This window comes from Schistocerca americana, chromosome X (assembly GCF_021461395.2).
Source record: "Schistocerca americana isolate TAMUIC-IGC-003095 chromosome X, iqSchAmer2.1, whole genome shotgun sequence".
Taxonomy (NCBI): domain Eukaryota; kingdom Metazoa; phylum Arthropoda; class Insecta; order Orthoptera; family Acrididae; genus Schistocerca; species Schistocerca americana.
Genome location: NC_060130.1, coordinates 854,313,259 through 854,333,522, shown reverse-complemented (window position 1 = coordinate 854,333,522; position 20,264 = coordinate 854,313,259). Strand labels below are relative to the sequence as shown.

The following is a 20,264-nucleotide window of genomic DNA, read 5'->3' as shown; positions in this document are numbered from 1 at the left end:
TCACCGCCAGGTCTCCATAGACTTTCTGCAAGCGCGTACCAATAACTGCGATGCTCTGGTTTTCCACCAAAAGAAACTCAATGACAGCTCTCTGCTTGGAACGCATCTCCGTTACAGACGCCATTTTGAAGGCTACGTATAGCGCCGCCACCTATCGGAACTCTACGAAACTATAGAGGCTGAAGCGGAAATATTCCACGATGCTCGGCAACAAAACCCGCGTTTTTTCAACCGAATGGCCGAGAAAAAATGTGTTGCATTACTTATCGAATGCCCCTCGTATTTAAAGTTTACTTATTCCTGTTATGTATGTACCAAACTGATAATCTTTTCACTTCAGTAATGGAATATGTCACTCTCGACACACCCTTAGTCTACGCTCCTAGTAATGCTTCAGCTTTTCGTGACGAGAGATGTTTCATATTCTCATCCTCCAGCCCTGTTAATATTTCTTACTATTATTTGACAGTTGCTGATAGGTGGAGAGAGAGAGAGAGAGAGAGAGAGAGAGAGAGAGAGAGAGAGAGGGAGAGAGAGAGAGAGAGACTTTGCACCAATACTCTATAATAAATGAAAATGCAGAGCGCCAGCGTGTGCCTTCTCCAACTAGACACGTTTCATAGTTACGGAAACTTTTTGTGGGTTACACTGTTTTGATCAGATAGCCGCGTTTCACTAAAAGGTCGTAAACAAGGCGGAGTACCAGTCTAGGCATCGGCCGTTCTCATGACGCTGGCGCGTATTCGCCTGACTGTAGCACAACACCTATCATTACAGCGTCCATCCAGAGGTATCAGGAAAATGGAGCCGGAAGAACAGAAATCCATAATTTGTAAAACAGAGCCTCTGTTTGAGAGCTGCAGATACAAATGATTCCTGTTAAATTATAACAACAGGGGAAAATGACCACAGACAGGACTGAAGGAGAAGCGTGTGAGCAAAGTTACATAGCCTGATTCCGCTCATATGCATCTATCTGTTTGGGTTTTTAAGCAGATGAATAAGTAACCGATATCCGCGGACATTCGGTTGCTACTTACGGCGTGCGACACTCCATTACTAGTTCTAAGTATGCCAGAGGTAGGTCTAGAATTCCAGTACAGGTTAAGCCACAACTCCACAGCAGCAGGTTATGAATATTCTCGTGTTATTTCTAGGTCTACAGAAAGAGGTGTGAAGATAGTTTCATTAGAGACTAATATCAGTGCAGTTGCCTACAGCAGAAGAAAATTTATCATCTGTGAGAACAGAAGTTCAGTAACGTCTGACTGAGTAACAAAGCACTGCCTGTCATTACACACGTCCTACTAAACTCAAGTTTTGTGAAAGTGTTGCTAAAAAAAGTGGCCTTTTGCAGAGACAAAACAGAGTAATTTGGCAAATATACTTCTCCGGTTTGCCAACGGATGATGATGTCCCAAGGTTTTCATCGATACTACTGTTAGCCATCTTCAGGTGGTAGTAGCGGCTGTTGTAACTGATACAAGACGATACTGATCATAATTCACCAGTCCAGTCTTGAATATGTGACAGCAGCAGCTGTCACTACCTTAGGATGGTTCAAATGGCTCTGAGCACTATGGGATTTAACATCTGAGGTCATCAGTCCCGGCGGAGGTTCGAGTCCTCCCTCGGGCATGGGTGTGTGTATGTCCTTAGGATAATTTAGGTTATGTAGTGTGTAAGCTTAGGGACTGATGACCTTAGCAGTTAAGTCCCATAAGATTTCACACACATTCATCAGTCCCCTGGAACTGAGAACTACTTAAACCTAACTAACCTAAGGACATCACACACATCCATGCCCGAGGTAGGACTCGAACTTGCGACCGTTGCGGTTGCGCGGCTCCAGACTGAAGCGCCTAGATTAGAATAGATTAGATTAGTTTTTTGTTCCATAGATCCGTGTTGAGGATATCCTCGTGGATGTGGAACACGTCCCTTTTTTTTTTAAAGCTGAAATAACAATACTAATAGTATGAATATATACAATACATAATTTGTTTCTATTAAAAAATTCGTCAATAGAGTAGAAGGAGTTGGCCACTAGTAAGTCTTTCAGGCTCCTTTTAAACTGATCTTTATTTGTAACTAAATTTTTTATGTTTGCTGGCAAATTATTGAAGATGAGTGTTCCTGAGTAGTGTACCCCTTTTTGAACTAAAGTAAGTGCTTTTAAGTCCTTGTGCAGATCATTTTTGTTCCTGGTATTGTATGTATGAACTGAGCTGTTTGTTGGAAAAAGGGATATATTATTTAGGACAAATTTCATTAAGAAGTAAATATACTGAGAGGCAGTAGTTAGTATACCCAGTTCTTTGAAGAGGTTTCTACAAGACGTCCGTGAGTTTACTCCACAAATAATACGTATTACACGCTTTTGGACTCTGCAAACTTTTGTTTGACTTGAAGAGTTACCCCAAAATATTATACCATATGACATTATAGAATGAAAGTAGGCAAAGTATGCAAGCTTTTCCACTTTTATGTCGCCTATGTCTGCTAACACTCGAATTGCAAATACAGATTTGTTAAGGCGTTTCTGCAGTTCTGTCGTGTGCTCCTCCCAACTGAATTTATTATCAAGTTGTAATCCCAGGAATTTAAGACTGTCAACCTCTTCTATCAGCTCTTTTTCGTACTTTATGAATATGCTGAGTGGAAACCTCTTCAGGTTCTGAATTGCATATAGTGAGTCTTTTCGAAGTTTAATGTCAGTGAGTTGGCTTTAAACCATTTATTAGTATCCATGAAAATATCATTAGCAGATCTTTCTAGAACTACACTCGACATACTATTTATTGCAATACTTGTGTCATCTGCAAACAAAACGAACTCTGCTTCTGGCAGTGTAACTGATGAGAGATCATTAATGTACATAAGAAAAAGCAATGGCCCTAAGATGGATCCTTGTCGGACACCACATCTAATTTCTTCCCATTCTGGTGATGACTGATGAATTAATTCACTAGTCCCTTGCACTGACACCCTTTGTTTCCTGTTAGCGAGGTATGACTTGAACCATTTTGCAGCACTGCCCGTGACACCATAGAATTCTAATTTATTTAAAAGGATGTTGTGGTTTACACACTCGAATGCCTTTGACAAATCACAGAAAATACCTGCTGCTTGTAACTTGTTATTTAATGAATTAAGTACATTTTCACTGTAGGTGTAAAGAGCCGTTTCGATATCAGAACCCTTCAGAAATCCAAACTGTGTTCTTGATAATATGTTATTTGTGGTCAGATGGTTGAGAAGCTGCCTGTACATTACTCTTTCTAAAATTTTTGAGAATGATGGCAAAAGTGAAATCGGTCTGTAGTTTGATGGCATCTCTTTATCCCCTTTCTTGAATTAAGGCTTAACATCTGCATAATTCAGCCAGTCAGGAAATGTCCCAGTTATAATCGACTGGTTACACAAGTAACTTAGAATTGTACTAAACTCACAAGAACATGCCTTAATTAACTTTGTTGATATTTCATCATAACCACTAGAATGCTTTGTTTTTAAAGATTTTATTATGGAAGTTATTTCTTTTGGTGAAGTGATTGATATATTCATGTAGCTGCTATTTGTAAAGGCTAGTTTCAGATATTCAAGGACATTATTTACTGATCCTGACAATCCCATTCTATCAGTAACGGATATAAAGTACTTGTTAAATAGATTTGCCACACTATGCCCATCGGTTACTATTGTGTCATCTACCCTTAGTACTATTTGCTCCTGTTCCTTTCTGGTTCTACCAGTCTCCTCTTTCACTATATCCCATATTGTTTTTATTTTGTTCCCTGACATTGCTATCTTCTTCTCGTAGTGCATTTGTTTAGATGTCTGAATTACTTTTTTTAATATTTTACAGTATTCCTTGTATTTAGCTCCGGCCGCCCACCTGAGGATGTCTAACAGTCTGGGATTTGCATAGTATTATTCGGCGGCAAACCCGAGAATTGTATTTGCAACAGATTCGTCGGAAAAGCTTGAAAAGTCACACAAAGTAATTTTGGTCATTGAAATGTTTGATTCGACCTCGTCGTCGATACAAGGACAGTGTGTGATTTACACTTTCCTCTGTTACACGGAACTCCGTCATAGGAACTCACGTGAGCTAACCTCCAGCACTCTACAGGCAGGTGGAAATCATTCGCCGAGTTACCATGCAAATCGTATATTACTATATTGTCTATCATGCACAAGGTAACAAACAAAGGTGTTTAAGGAGCAAAGGCAAACAGTGGCTCAACTAAACATTTGGTTGGTCAAACGTCTTAAGGAAATGAAATCGAGTAATGTACTGCGCTAAAAACGAAGAATCTGGTGCCTTTATCTGATTAGTCTATTGGATGAAGATATACAAATAAACAACACTTACATAAGACAAAACTAGTTATCATCGTTCCTCCAGTTACTATTGCAAGAAGAAATCGCACAGCGAGGAAAACTGGGTACCACGGCACGAAAGCCACAGCTGTTCCCGTTAACAGCTGCATTATTACTCCAAACACCAGAGGCTTTTTCCTTCCAAATCTGAAAAAAAGAAATCGAGCCAATTAATACCGTTTTTACAAAATGGAGACAGTCACATGTACGTCGGAAACTACTTTAACAGAATCATCGTGTTTTGGATCAGGTGAAGATTATGTTGTTTTTAGTCACGCTAATGTATCCTGTGCAATCCTCTTCATCTCTGTAAAATTACGGCACCCTACATCCATTTTTTCCTGCTTACTGCAGACAAGCCTTGGTCTCCCTCTACGCTTTTTGCTCCCCCCTCCCCCTCCCCCCCCCGCCTTCCCACACACACACACACACACACACACACAGATACACTTCCGTCCATGAAGGAACAGACGGTTGCTTCTGCCTCAGAATGTATCGTATCAACCGAACCCCGTCGTTTAGCCAAGCTGTGCCATAAATTTCTTTTTTCCACATTTCACTGCTGTATCTCCTTATTAATTGTTCGACTTACCCATCTAACCCTCAACAGTCTTCTGCGGCACTGGCATCGTCCACGTAGAACTTCCACGCAAGGCTGCACTCCAGAGTAATACCGTGAGACTTCTTAACACTTAAATATATTCACAATGTTAACAAATTCCTCTTTTTTCAGGTTTGCTTTTCTTACTATTGCCAGTCTGTCATTTCATATCCCCCCCACTTCAGCCATGATCTGTTAATTTACCACCCAAGTAGCAAAACTCATCGACTGCTTTTTAGTGTCTCATTTCCTAATCTATTTGCCTCAGCATTGCCTTATTTAATTCGACTACTTTCCACTGCCCTTGCTTTACTGCGTTGACCATCATCTTGTTATCTGTTTTTTGAATATTATTCATTTCGTTTAACTGATCTTCCAAGTCCTCTGCCGTCTGACAGAACTGCAATCTCATCGGCAAACCTTCACTTTTTTATTTCTTCTCACTGAGCAAACATGCACGTCTGAGGGACAGTGTAATGTGAAGATACAAACACTGCGGAAAAACAGATATTTTAGCCGTCACTGACGTCAACTCAACGGGTTAAAATGACGATAAAATATTTCTCTCGTCTTGTGCAAGAATCAACATGGCTTGTGGACTCCGTGAAATATAGAAAATTCGGTCGGTCCCAGAGGCTTCCTCGGTTTGCCGAAGTGGTTAAAGCGACTGCTCACGGTAAGAGGAAAATCCGGATTAGAGTCCCGCCTCGTACAAATTTTCATCTGTGACAAACAGCTGACGTCAGGCCAGATTAGCAAAATGCAATCAATTTCGTAATCTCAAAATATCTGACACTGCTGTTTGAAGTCCATCTCATACAGTGTCACTCTACGAAAGTCTGCCTACTGATGACCTTACATTTGTCACTGTGTGTGTAAGATTTTTTCCTCTCTAAATCAGATAAGCTAATCAGTTGCACTTACTTTTCCTTTACTTGCACCAAGGCAGGTTTCAGCCCCCAAAAACATTTTCCAGTAGCTTCATGTCTATAGTTGTCAGAGTACGTAATTAGGCAGACAGAGAGATTGCAGCCCGTTTGTGTGCTCTCTCGACTATAGACGTATACCAATTGGAATATGGTCTTAGGGGCAGAAATCAGTCGTGGCAATTAAAAGAAAAAATGCAGCTGGTGCTTTTATCTGACTGAAAATCAATACTACATTTGTAGAACCTTCCCCACACCTCTCCATATGTTGGACAAGAAACTTTCCATCTTACCAGTCGAATTATTTGTTAACAAATACCATTGCCATTCATAACAACCTCTTCCCATCACTAGAAAATGTACATTTGCAAAGCTATTATTTCTAAAAGCGTTTCTTAATAATTCTTGGTTTGCCGATATCACCTTTAGTATCTACAATCTGTGTCTTGTTGAGTCGTAGATTATGTTCTCCTCATGCTTATGCATTGTCCACTTTGTATACAAAGTTTTTTTGTTCTTGTTCTTTTAATTGCCAGGTTCCTACAAGAGGTAGTAGTGATCAGAACTAGAAGAAAAGTTCCTATAACTGTACGTCCAGAAACCAATACCTGATGAGATATGGATAGTTTTACTTGTAACGAGTAATATGAAATACTTGGCGGTGTAGGCCGTTGCAAGAAATGGTATAGTATATTACCACAATATGCACGTGTGGGAGGATGCAAATGCTGGAGCAATCATGGAAGTGAGGCATCAGAAACGTTTCCATATCTATGTATGGGCAGCAATTGTCGGTTACTGACTCATGGTGCTATACACTTTACCAACCAGACTAAAAGTAGTAGCTCATCACAGATTTCTTCTCGACGAATTACCAGCGCTATTGGAGGACGTTAACCTTCAAGAATGACAATGTCTGTGATTTATACACGACGGCACACCATTCCATTTTCTACGGATCGTGTGACAGTACCTCATCGCAATATAAAGTACAATATAACTTCTGCTCAATTTCAGTGCAGTAATATGCACAATTTCAGTGCAGTAATGTGTTCATTGTAAATAAGTATTATAGTAGTTCTATTGCATGTTTATTACCTTATAAATAAAAAAAAACTTTTTTTATATTTTAAATTCAGTGCGTTAGTGTTTCTAAAATGATTCTCTCATCTAGCGTTCATTAAAAAATGACGATCATTCCACTTGGAACCTGTGGAAGGTACATTAGCTCATTTGTTTCAGTTGTAAATATTTGTCATTTATTATTGTTTTTCTGACATGTTCTACATCCTGGAGGACCTCACTACGGATCAATTGGAATGAAAGTAAATCTAATCTAATGTCCAGTAACAGTATTTCAGCTCACCAGATCTGAATTCGTTGCATTTCTGGCTATGGGAACATTTACAACGTTATTTTGCACCCTACCCATGGACGATGTGCAAACGTTACAGGAGTGTGTGACCAATGCAGGACAGATTGGCCCATGTCTTAACAGCAACTAGCTTCCGGACGTACCATGATAGGAACTTTTCTAGATTCGATCTATGTTACCTCCTGCAGGTATACATGACATTTCTTTTCTAACACGCTGTATCGGCGTTTCCATTGGACGTTGTGGCTATACACTGGAAAAATTAATTTCCTGTACGTAGGAGATTATTATTATTTATTTTATGGCCTTCATTGGACCACTCTAGTCAAAAATACAAATTTTTTAATGAGTTGTTACACGGGGATACAATTTGGCTCAACAATAACTTAATATCATATTTTGGTAATATAATTATTAGAGTCTATTCTCATATGAAAGGTGTTTTGCTCTTCTGTCTGCCCAATATTTCTACGTTCTTTCAGATATTTTCTTTCTTTCTTCATCTGAGACCACTCTTCCTGTACTCCTTTTATTGATTTTCATTTGTAGTCTGGTTTGTGGGTCTTGCAGTATTCTGGTTTTCTCTGTCTTGTTTTTTAGGTCATCTACTGTAATTTGGAGTTCTTTTGTATCTTCCTTAATTTCTGTGATCCATTTAATGTCGCTCTTGCTGTTCCACAATTTTTGTATTATGTTTTTTACTAATTCTGTTTTCTGGAGTTTTCATCAGATGTCCAAAGAATGAGATGCGTTTCTTCCTGATCGTGCTCATGACTGGTTCTATTTTCTTATATACTGTTTCATTTGATGCTATTCTCCAATGTCCATTTATTTTATACTGTTTATTTATACATGTTCTAATTCTTCTTCTTTCTATTTTTAGTATTCTGTCAATTTCTGCTGTAGTAGTTGTTTTGAAGATAGTTTCAGCTGCATACGTTATTTCTGGTTGTGTAACTGTTTTATACTGTTTTAATTTTGCATCTATAGATAGGCTTTTTTTGTTGTATGTAGTTTTGGTAATGTAGTTTGCGTAGTTTAGTTTTTTTTATTCTATTCTGCCATGGTGGCTTCTCATTTAGATTGTATGTTATTATTTCGACTAAATATTTAAATTTATCAACAATTTTGATTTCCTGTTCTATTGTAATTTTGTTTGCAAGTGGTGTATCAGTTAGCATAATCTCCGTTTTTTCAAATGCTCTTCTAGGGCCTACTTTCTCTGCTGTTTCTTGTAGTGATTTTACTCGTTGCCTGGATTCTTGAACGGTGATGGCTAGGAGAGCAAGATCATCAGCGAATCCCAAGCAGTTTAAGCTAATATCATCTTTTGCACTTCCAATTCTTATCATCCTTGGATTGTCCTTGTACCATTCTCTCATTATGTATTCCAGTGCACAGTTGAACAGTAATGGTGATAGGCAGTCACCTTACCTTAAGCCTGTTTTTATGAGGGATGGTTCCGAAATTCCTCCTCTAAACTTCACTTTTGATTTGGTGTTGGTTAGAGTGAGTTGTATTATTTTAATTAGTTTTGGATGGAGTCCTAGATTTCTTAAAATTTTTGATACTGAAGGTCTGTGGAGACAGTCATATGCCTTCTTAAAATCTACAAATGTTATTGCCAGAGGTTTGTTCCGTTTCTTGTAGTATGCCATAATCAATTTTAAACTAATTATCTGCTCTGCACAGCTTCTCCATGGTCTGAAACTTCCCTGATATATCAAATATTATACGCATAAAATGGTACTCTGAGGATCGGAGAGTCACTGTACCTGTCAGCCAGCATGCCGAAGAGCACATTGCCGATAAGAATGCCGAACATGAACACCGTCTGTGCAACGTTGGCCAGTTGCTCTCTGTCGCAGACGAGGTCCCACTGCAAAAATAATAATAATAAAAAAAATAGCGTAACGTAAAACACAAATAACAACTCAGTGGTTTGGTCTGAAATGCAAGCAGGGACTAATTGCAACCATTACTGCCACATTTTTATATACAGGAACTGAATGATTGGGAGGGGTTCGGTCAACTAGCCTTAAACAGTGTAAAAAGACTGAAACAAACCAATACAGTCTATAGTCAATTATATTTGCAATATATTATTTAAAGACTGACAAACTTAACACAGGCTTAATTATTCCACAATGTCGATACTGAATAAACACGTTTCTGTCCACAACTAAGATACGAATATTAACCTCAATGTTTGTATACACAAAATATCACAAAATCCCTCCAATGCACAAGCAACCAATAACTACGTGCAGCGAAAAGGCAAATTACCGAAAATCCTCCAGTACACTTGTTCGCCCACTGCTTGAATACTCTTCAACAGTGTGGGATCCGTACCAGATAGGGTTGATAGAAGAGATAGAGAAGATCCAACGGAGAACAGCGCGCTTCGCTACAGGATCATTTAGTAATCGCGAAAGCGTTACGGAGATGATAGATAAACTTCAGTGGAAGACTCTGCAGGAGAGACGCTCAGTAGCTCGGTACGGGCTTTTGTTGAAGTTTCGAGAACATACCTTCACCGAAGAGTCAAGCAGTATATTGCTCCCCCCTACGTATATCTCGCGAAGAGACCATGAGGATAAAATCAGAGAGATTAGAGCCCACACAGAGGCATACCGACAATCCTTCTTTCCACGAACAATACGAGACTGGAATAGAAGGGAGAACCGATAGAGGTACTCAAGGTACTCTCCGCCACACACCGTCAGGTGGCTTGCGGAGTGTGGATGTAGATGTAGAATATCTAAGTCTCTTTCGACACTACTAGCACGATACCGGCAGGCTGCGACCTCTCATGTTGCGCGGCTTCTCTCCAATGCACACTGCGTCCGACCACTTCCGACTCCCGTCATCAACTGCTCGCTCTCCACTACACGCGACAGTAAGACCTCAGATCAGAGTTTGTGTATGCACACAGCAGAATCACAGATGTCCATCTCTCATAATCCCCACCCTCACTTAAGAATTTTGTGGAGTGATTCTTGCCTAACATGTTGGCAAGGAGCAAACGCAAAATTCTTACATAATAATTTGAGAAGAATAGCATCAGATGTTTTAAAAAAGTAATAGAATACATAAATATCAGCGTAAGATTACGTAAGTACAATGTAGTCAAGAAAAAATATACAATTATCATCTTGTGCAGCTGACACTGATAGTACTTAATTTGACAGAATAACAAAATGTTATTTATAGTCCTCCAGGAGTGTAAAAAATGTCTTTTAGTTGTGTAGATACAAATATCACATCGAATTGCAAATAGTGCAAAGAGAGAGAAAATGTATACACGCATATCATTGTGCTGGTGAGCAGTCAAATATGCCTGACTTAATAGTACACCCCACTCTGCATTGTAGCCAGATTTGTTGAAGATGGCGGATCCAAGATGGCGGTGGGAGATATGGCAATTTCACAATGACGTCATGGCAGGAAGTTGAAATTTTGGCGAGAAAATAGTTCACTCGAGCTACCTCCACTAATGTAAGTCATCCGACCGTCACCTCTTCCTTGAAATTGGTGGGATAAGGACTCAGCCTGGGCTGGGCTGACGGATAGGATGGAAGTAAGTCTTTATTTTGCATGCAGTCTTTATTTAAACAATTTGATTTGTCATAGGCAGTAGCTCCAGCCATTGTGTTCACCATCAGGTCTCAAGTCCAACTGACCTAGTACACAGTACTGCCACCAGAGGGCGCTGTCGTCCCATGGCGGTCTGTAGGGGAGGGGGGGGGTGTACAGTTGCTGGAGAGAGGAAGCAGTGCACTTTATTTATTTTGGAATGATTTATTTAGGGGTGGATTTCACTTAGTTTATTTATTACACTGATATAAAACACTTGCTCTGACATGCTTGGGGTCACAACACACAGCCTACAGACCTGTGAACTACTTGTAAATCACCGAAATAATGCAGTATACTGATATACAGATGTGCAAACAACTAATAAATTGCCAAAATAATGCATGGATAATGCTCTGCAAACACGCTTACTAATTATAAACTGTTGAAATAATGCATTGCACAACATACACACATGTTCACAAAATAATGCAACAGACATGAAAGCAATTCATAAATTTTCAAAACATAATGCATGTGTAACGCTATGCAAACACGCTCACAATGCTTAAACAGCCAAAAATGATGCAGTGCACAAACACTCACTGCACATAAAAACACTTTCGAACTATGATTAACAGCAACGTATCAGCGAACTGTTCCCTACAGAGTTCCAAGGTATGTATGCTTGGTGGCATGCTTATGTCGGTCTCATATGCGAGTCGCTTTTGGGCCACGTTCACGTGTTTGCCGTTCCTGGTACAACGCCTTTCTATCTTCGGTCCAGCAAAGATCTAATTGCTGATCGACTCACCATTGTAAGTGTAGATAAAAGGTTGTCAGTGTTATACTGACGTCACAGGTCTATGTAAATAAGAGCCAAGTCTACCTCTCAGAAATCGTGAAGTGTTGCAGAAATAATTAACAATCGCTTTTGTTGCTGTTGTATGAGCTTTTGTGGTATCTCAGCTTGTCGGCATTGAAATTCTCGCCCTAAAAGAATAACAACGAATGCATTCATCCTGATGGTCCTAATGAGGCATCCTATGCTACCCTTCCTGGAAACCGCGACGTCCTGCTTTCAACACACGTCTCAGAAATGGTACACGTTCTCAACGCTAAAAGCCTTCATCATGTATGTGCACGCTCGAGAAAACATTGTTAATCATAAAAGCATTCATGTTGTTTGGAAAAAGAGCATTGTCTAAGCACAGACGGGAAAATCGGAACAGTTATACAAACATAATTCGAAGCACTGTCCCGTAGAAGAGAAAAATGCTGGAATTTTCGGTGTCCTACAGCTGCTGGATATGTCCCAATGCTACAATGGCGGATCCCACCGTAGATACCGTGCCCCATCTTGCTAGAACCAGCCCGTAGAGGCTCCTACGTCCCAGCACAAATGATGTCTTGTGCATGAATGGAGTATACTGATTGACTCTTACTGAATTTACCAGCCGGTGTGGGAGCACTGCCTGTCTTTCTTTTACTGCTGACAAGGCTTTCAGCGGCGAAACTATTCTGTACAGATCGCCATATTGCACTGACAGTTAAACCTTGCAAAAGTGGTCTACAGATCGTCAAATATGGGAAGACACTTCCTCAATAACTCTCCTCTGCCACTGACGACGAAAGCGCCGATATTTCAGCATGAAACCGATCTCCAACCCGGCTGTATACCACCACATACCGTATCGACGTAGTTGAAATGAATCTGAGCACTATGGTACTTAACTTCTGAGGTCATTAGTCCCCTAGAACTTAGAATTGCTTAAACCTAACTAACCTAAGGACATCACACACACCCATGCTCGAGGCAGGATCGAACCTGCGACCGTAGTGGTCGCGCGGTTCCAGACTGTAGCGCGTAGAACCGCTCGGCCACACCGGCCGGCATATCGACGTAGTAAATACGCAATTCATATCCTGCGCCATACATAGTCACCACTTCTGCATCCTGCATATAGCTAACAACCACCAGACACTCGTACGTAAACTGTGAAGACTGTTGCACAAATGCTGCGTCGGGTGCCCTCGGCACAATTTGTGGCACCTACCTGCTTGCTTGCTACACTCATCTCCAGACTGGGATTACAGGAAAATATGTATTTTCACATGGTGTGCCAGAATGTCTTGCCATTTTCGCGATACTTTTGGATACCAAGCACATAGCAATATGCTACCGATCGCTTGCACAGTATAATTCCGAAGATACAGACTGGAAATTTTTTCTGTACAAACCCACAACCTTAGTGAGGTGGAACATGCTGTAAACCACTGAGTAACTAGAAACTTATCCTGTCTACGAAGATATTTACGTGAAAACTCGAAAAAAATATAGGAATCTGATATTTCCATTTGTGAATATCGATGTCGGTGATATAGCAGATTCCAAATGATGCTTATAATTTACAAAGTCAACTAATGTGTTTCTCATGTCTAGAGAACCAGCAAATGTGTCTTTCACCTGCTAGATGCACACACCACAATCGATGTTCTCTGAAACAAATGAAGGCAGGAAATATGCAGAAACAGTCAATCAGACAATTTACATGGTAGGGAATAATGGTCCAGAGCAAACACACAACCATATTGAATCTTCTCAAATTTCCACACGATCACAAAGACTGTCCAACACATACTAAGCATTAGTTCGCTATTCGGCCGTTTAGAGGATGACATATTTAAGTCAGCTACATTCCTGCAGCCCAGCAGGCTTCTCCATTCGGAAGGCTCCTGCTGTTAGTAGGAAACGTGAATGATCCCTGCCACAGGCCACCACAGCCGGGCGCCACGCACCCCTAGACAGAATCGTCCTAGGAAACCAGTCACATATATATTTGATTGCTATACTTACAATTAAATATTACGATCGTGGTCTCAATTGGACAACACTCGACAATGAGTGAAGTATCGGAAATACATCCTGCTGACAGCTGTGGTCCCGGAAATAGAAATAGCTGTACCATTCTTATGACTTGACATACTTTTCCCTTTGCTATTACTGTATTCCACGTCAAATCCATACCTTCCCTATGAATGGACATAGTAATTCCCTTGCTCTTGTCTGAACACACACACACACACACACACACACACACACACACACACACACACACATACTTTATAAGCTTGATGCTCAAGACGAACCTATCAAGCATACTTTACTACTAAGTATAATACTTCGCCAATAACTGATTGCTGGTGATATTAAGTAAAACTGAGCAAAGATCAGCGATGAGTGGACATGTCTCATAAATTTTCTTGCGAGTGGTATCACTTCATCTTAGAAAGAGAAATGTAATCGTGTTACAAACCGACAGATGTTAAAAAACACGTTCGCAACAACTACTGTATGTTACTGTCACAAGCAGTTTTGGTTTTACAGTTGCTCACAAGTATCCGTGTTAAAAGCTATACTGGCTTTATAAAACGAGGTATTGCATTACCTCTGAATGAAGTGGTTTTTCCAGACAAATACTGCGACACTGAATATAGACGGTGATCGCCAGAGTGTATATTATTACACCAACTGTGCGGTTACACGTCGCCGACAGTGCAACCTCGTAATAAAATTACCGAATTTAGTAAGTGATTTGGATAAGGAACATGGTATGAAACCAGTATTTGCAACTCCCTCATACCGCCGCTAGATATTTCTCCAGTAGTTGTAACGCATTCTGTCTCGATGCCACGTCAGAGTTTGAGTGATATATCCATGGGGTTATATGCGATGGTTGATTGAGAAGGATCACAAACAGTAGATGATGTGCTGATTGAGGTTGTATAAGAAATGTAAACTAGCTTTTCAGATCTCTAGTGCTATGCTTTTCGGTAGAAATGATGTCTATGGTTTGGAATCAAGTCTTTCCATTCAACCACATACATGCGTTTTATCCTATGGAGAAACCTTAACGATTACAGCCACTAGATAATCATTTTTCTGGCACTCTCCTATCTTGAAACGAGTCACCTTTTTTGAACCTATCTGCTACAGTAAAATTTTAGATATTCACTATGCCTCTTGCAACTGCTGCCATTCCTGCAGCTTTGCGGATGAGATCGTTCCAATTTAAGTCGGAAATGAGCAGAAGTCGGAGAGATCTATATCTGCCACCTACTGCAACCCGTGCAGAAACAGAGAGACCTGAGTTAGTACGACAGGACCACGTTTTGAGCAACTGGTGAAAATGGGAACATGTTGTCATAGTTCCGCAAACAATGTACGATGTGTAAGATCAGCGCCAAACGAAGCCTGCTCCTGCAACATGAGCTAGTATAAAAGACATTAAGGGAATTTGGAAAACAATGGTTCAAATGGCTCTGAGCACTATGGGACTTAATTTCTGAGGTCATCAGTCCCCTAGAACTTAGAACTACTTAAACCTAACTAACCTAAGGACACCACACACATCCATGCCCGAGGCAGGATTCGAACCTGCGACCGCAGTGGTCTCGCGGTTCCAGACTGTAGCGCCTAGAGCCGCACGGCCATTCCGGCCGGCGGGAATTTGGAGAAGGACAAGAATTTTGCTAATGTTTGTGGTGTCCCCCCAAATTACATACAGGTACTGTAGTCCAAAGCAGATCGGTGTCCCTCAGGGCCCATTCACGTCTATCACCCCAAGATGCTATCATTGTAATTCTGCACCATCCAACAGAGAAAAAATTACGAACTATAAAAGCTCCACTAACTTCATCCGATAGAGAACTCCATAAAATTTTTACTGCAGCTCTCTCTTCCCATGTATCGAAAACAAATACCGTCTGCTTGCAAGCATCAAGCACATGTGATGATCCTATTAAATATACAGGTATTGAGCCACTGCATAGACCGGTGTAAAGCGGCATCACCTGTACTGTAGGAGGATGATCATATCCCACAAACTATACTATAAGTCACAAGAGACGCTCCCTGTGAAACTGTGTAGTCATTTAAAGCATCGCTTTTTTCTGATGTAACTCACTTAGTACATTGCCATACATTCTGTTTTTTCTGCCATGACTTCGAGGTCTGTGTCAGGTTCTAAACTGACATTAACACATTCTGAGCCATTACTTCTCACAGAAGTGAAGATATCACACAGTGTAAATCATGTTGTTACTGCTGCTACCATACCATACCACACACACACACACACACACACACACACACACACACACACACACACACACACACACAGGATGATTTTAAATAAAAGACATTTACAAAACGAGGAAACTGGAAGAGTTTGGCGGAGTTGTGGAGCGTTTTCAAATTGCTGTCTGAAGGTGATTGACAACCTGTACAGGCCGGCTGGGGTGGCCGAGCGGTTCTAGGCGCTTCAGTCTGGAACCGCGCGACCGTTACGGTCGCAGGTTCGAATCCTGCCTCGGGCATGGATGTGTGTGATGTCCGTAAGTTAGTTAGGTTTAATTAGTTCTAAGTTCTAGGGGACTGATGACCTCAGATGTTAAGTCCCATAGTGCTCAGAGCCATTTGAACCAACCTGTACATTTAAACTCATCTATCACAGTGACTGAATAGCTGATGGCTCTGCGTTCCATTTCAACCGATTCCTCATATTGCACTCATGTACGCGATCACTGTTTCGGTGCTAGCCATCCCCAGAAAATGTTGCCTCTATACCAAAACTCTTTCTCCATCTCCTACGTGGTAATCAACGGCATATCCGTGGACAGATGAGACAGAAAAAGACACTGTCGATGTACTGTAATAAGAAGCATCACAGTGGATAGTGCGAACAAATTTAGCAATTTTACAGTAATTTGAACACCGACCAATGATGCAACTGCTTGTTTCCAAATTTCAGTATCATTGCTAAACTGCCCCTTCTCTGCTTTGCGAGTATCATTGCGAATGTAGATAGATGACTATGCAGCACATCCATTCAGTGTTAATTCCTGAAGATTACATCATCAAAGCATACCAGACAGTGATCTACATAATTCTAGCACCTCGAGCATAGTGCATAATTTATGATCTCTCTCTATGCGGATGGGAGTCACAGGGCATTCTCGCAGTCATAAGATAAACTTAGAGGTTGAAAGACCCCTGCGCACTGTCTTTGACCAACCTGTCCTGCACCATCATTACCGATTTAATCTGCATCTGTCCAAAAGTAGACCGCTACATTCCGCATCTCGTGAATGAATGGAGCTTGCGGATCCTCGCCCATCCTAGTGCACAAGATTTATCCAGATGCACCCATGTCGAGGAGGTTAGCACCCATTATCGTTGTATAGTAATAGATTTGAAAGTGTTGTGATGTAATAGCAGACGGTTAAGAAGAACAAGAAACAGGTGGTTTTTGTGGATGATGGAGCTCCAAACGTATCGAGTTCGAAGCATTTTACCTAAATTAAATTCGCTATCAATTTTAAAGTATTGTTCAAGTGTCTGGGATCAGTACCAGGAGGGTGTTAGTAAGAGAGATCATAAACACACGCACTCCTAAGGCTACACAGTTCTGCACTTAAAACAGGCTATAATGTTTCCGACCTATTAGTCATGTGGAACGCAGCGCTGTTAATATTTCAATGTAGGAAATATATTTCCAGTGCATGAGACACATCCTTCTTGCAGATTTCTCTACGATAAACTATGGTAACTAACAGTAAAATGAAAAAACTGCTTCCTTAAAATATCAATTCTGAGAGATATGTGCAGAATGTAGCTCTGCAGAGATATATAGTGTCCACTGTTCATGTCCGATCATGCTTCAGAAATTATACTATGCCCGCATCAGTCCTATATAAAATGATCGTTAATAATGGGGAATACCTCTTATAAGGAAACAGATAAATGCATAGCAGCGGTGTTCGACATGTGAAATTACACGTCATGCGGCCACTAACTGTGTAAATGACACATCTGTCAAGCAGATGTATACACAGGGATTGCAGTGCCTCACAAATACCTATCGCTAACTTAGAATCATCTTAATTATGAAACTGAAGTCTCGATTTTTATATCCAAGATGTGATAGGGGAATGGAGTACGCCGACCGGAGTGGCCGTGCGGTTCTAGGCGCTACAGTCTGGAGCCGAGCGACCGCTACGGTCGCAGGTTCGAATCCTGCCTCAGGCATGGATGTGTGTTATGTCCTTAGGTTAGTTAGGTTTAATTAGTTCTAAGTTCTAGGCGACTGATGACCTCCGAAGTTAAGTCGCATAGTGCTCAGAGCCATTTGAACCAACCATTTGAGTGGAGTAAATCGCATAAATCTCCGTTCGTTTACAGGAATGTATCGAAACAGGATGGTCACGTTTCATCACTCATGAGATGGAAGTCCTCTGATGACAGAGAGATCTGCTGTTAACGATCGCATGTGCTCTAGGCACATACAGAAAACGTGGTTTTATACGAGTCTAACGCTGGCTATGTCACTCAGCTCAAGCATCCTGACAGAACAGTGGAAAAAAAATGGCCAATGCCCTGCAGCAACATCTCTCCCCCACTCTAGAATGCATCATCAGTCTGCCATTAAATCGTACCTCATTACAGCTCTATCTCAATCGATCACTCTGTCCACACTCTGTTATTCTTTGTTGCAGATACATGTTTGTTTAGAGGCAGATGACTCTCTGTTTTCCTGAAAAGCGTGAAATACAGTAGCCAACTCATGTGTATGACTGTTACCGCAATAGACATTCCATAGAATGCTGCCTCGATGGAAAAAAGTGACTGTTTTCCTGGTTCCCTTCGTTTCCATATTGACGTTATCTCGGATTTCTCTTGCTGTCGCATTCATGTTCCTATGGACAAGAACTGTTCTGCGCGAGCCAGAAGACACACAAGTAAATCCTCAATTTCCCCGCATTTCGGTGTATTTTCCTTTAATTTGTACGTATTTTCCATCATTCTTTCGTAATTTTATCGATTTTATGTCACTTCTACCCATGTGATCATGACATGCCCTCTCGTTCCGTGTTCTAAAATTGCTTGTAAATGCACTGTTTTTCTGATCGAGCAGCGTAGTATGTCACTATACTCGATTGCATCCAGTCTCCTCCACCCCCATATTTTACATTTGCAGTGTGTTTGCTCTGTTTTCTGTATGTCTGTGTATGTGCATGTGTTGCAGATGGCTCGGGGGGTGAGGAGGAGGTTAGGTTAGTGGAGGTAGCCCAGTTGAGCTATTTTTCCTGCCAAGATTAGAACTTCCCACTATGACGTCATTGCGACGTTGCCATATCTACTGCTGCCATCTTGGATCCGCCATCTTGAATAAATCTGGCAAAATGCAGAGTGGAATGACACAAACTTTGTCCCACTGCCGACACTGGCTGCAGTTCATTTAACAAGACAAAAAATGTTATTTACAGTTCTTTAGCACAGTAAAAATCATCTGGCAACAGAAAACCAGGCAAAGAAACATGTTTTAGGTGCAGCAGACTCAGGGACAACTCTCACTATATCCACTGACAACCACACCAAAATGTTATAGTGTGTCACTCCTTTTCATATTCAGATAAGATACAGTCCAGAATCAGTAGTAAAAGGCACAAGTATACCTTGCTGAGCACCAAAGAATTCATGAAGATCATAAAAGCATTGACATTGTATCCCTTTGAGAAAACAGGTTCTCATAATTGACATAGGAGATAAAGAGTCTCATATATGACACAGTACCATAAACAAATCATAGTGAATAAATGAATAATAGTAAGTTATATGAATGTTAATATAAAAGTCGAAGTTATGTGAATAGGCACATAAGCTCTTTGCTCAGTAAATGACCAAAGATAATTACGTGTGACAAGTTCCCTGAAGTAAGTCGTAAATATGGAGTTAGGTCGATCACATAGTGGCAAACTTGCTCTACATAAATTAATCCTCCGAAGGTACAGTACATAGAGTACCATAAAGAATATATCTTGATTCAGAACACACAAAATATGTGACATATAGCATCACTGAATGATATACAGATTTGTCCAAAGACATTAATGGTGACATATCTAAAAAAAGGGTTACAATTAATTGTAGGTCCTAGAGTTAATATATACACAGTAGTTACATGCCATTTAAATTATTATATAAGAGAAAATTAGCATTTCTCGTAGATACATTTACACACACAGAAAAATTACAGGTAAACAATCAAAATATGAAGTTCATATAATCCAGTTTCTGTGGTAGATATTCTTTCTTAAATATATGTGAGCATACATGCAATTCCTTCTTATAGTGTAAGTGACTTGAGCTTCAGTCAACATAAATCAGTTAAGAATGTCATTTCTTATGACTGCATGTTCAGTTTAGTTCTCATAACTTATTACACATTCAATCATTAAGTAATGGGTCTCTGATTATCACAAGTACTTCCTTATTATTAGAACATAATTATTTCATTTCTCAAAACTTATACTATCGTTTACATGATGATCATCGTGT

The 20,264-nt window shown here is 40.4% G+C and overlaps 1 protein-coding gene across 1 annotated transcript in view; it reads right to left on the bottom strand.

Annotated features, from left to right (window-relative positions):
• Positions 1 to 20,264, bottom strand: part of LOC124555336 (organic cation transporter protein-like) — a 342,235-nt gene that overhangs the window by 122,987 nt on the left and 198,984 nt on the right. The window contains exons 3-4 of the mRNA XM_047129216.1: positions 9,064 to 9,167; positions 4,379 to 4,533 (exon numbers count right to left, since the gene is read on the bottom strand). Coding sequence (XP_046985172.1) covers positions 4,379 to 4,533; positions 9,064 to 9,167 — 259 coding nt within the window. The remainder of the gene's footprint in view (positions 1 to 4,378; positions 4,534 to 9,063; positions 9,168 to 20,264) is intronic.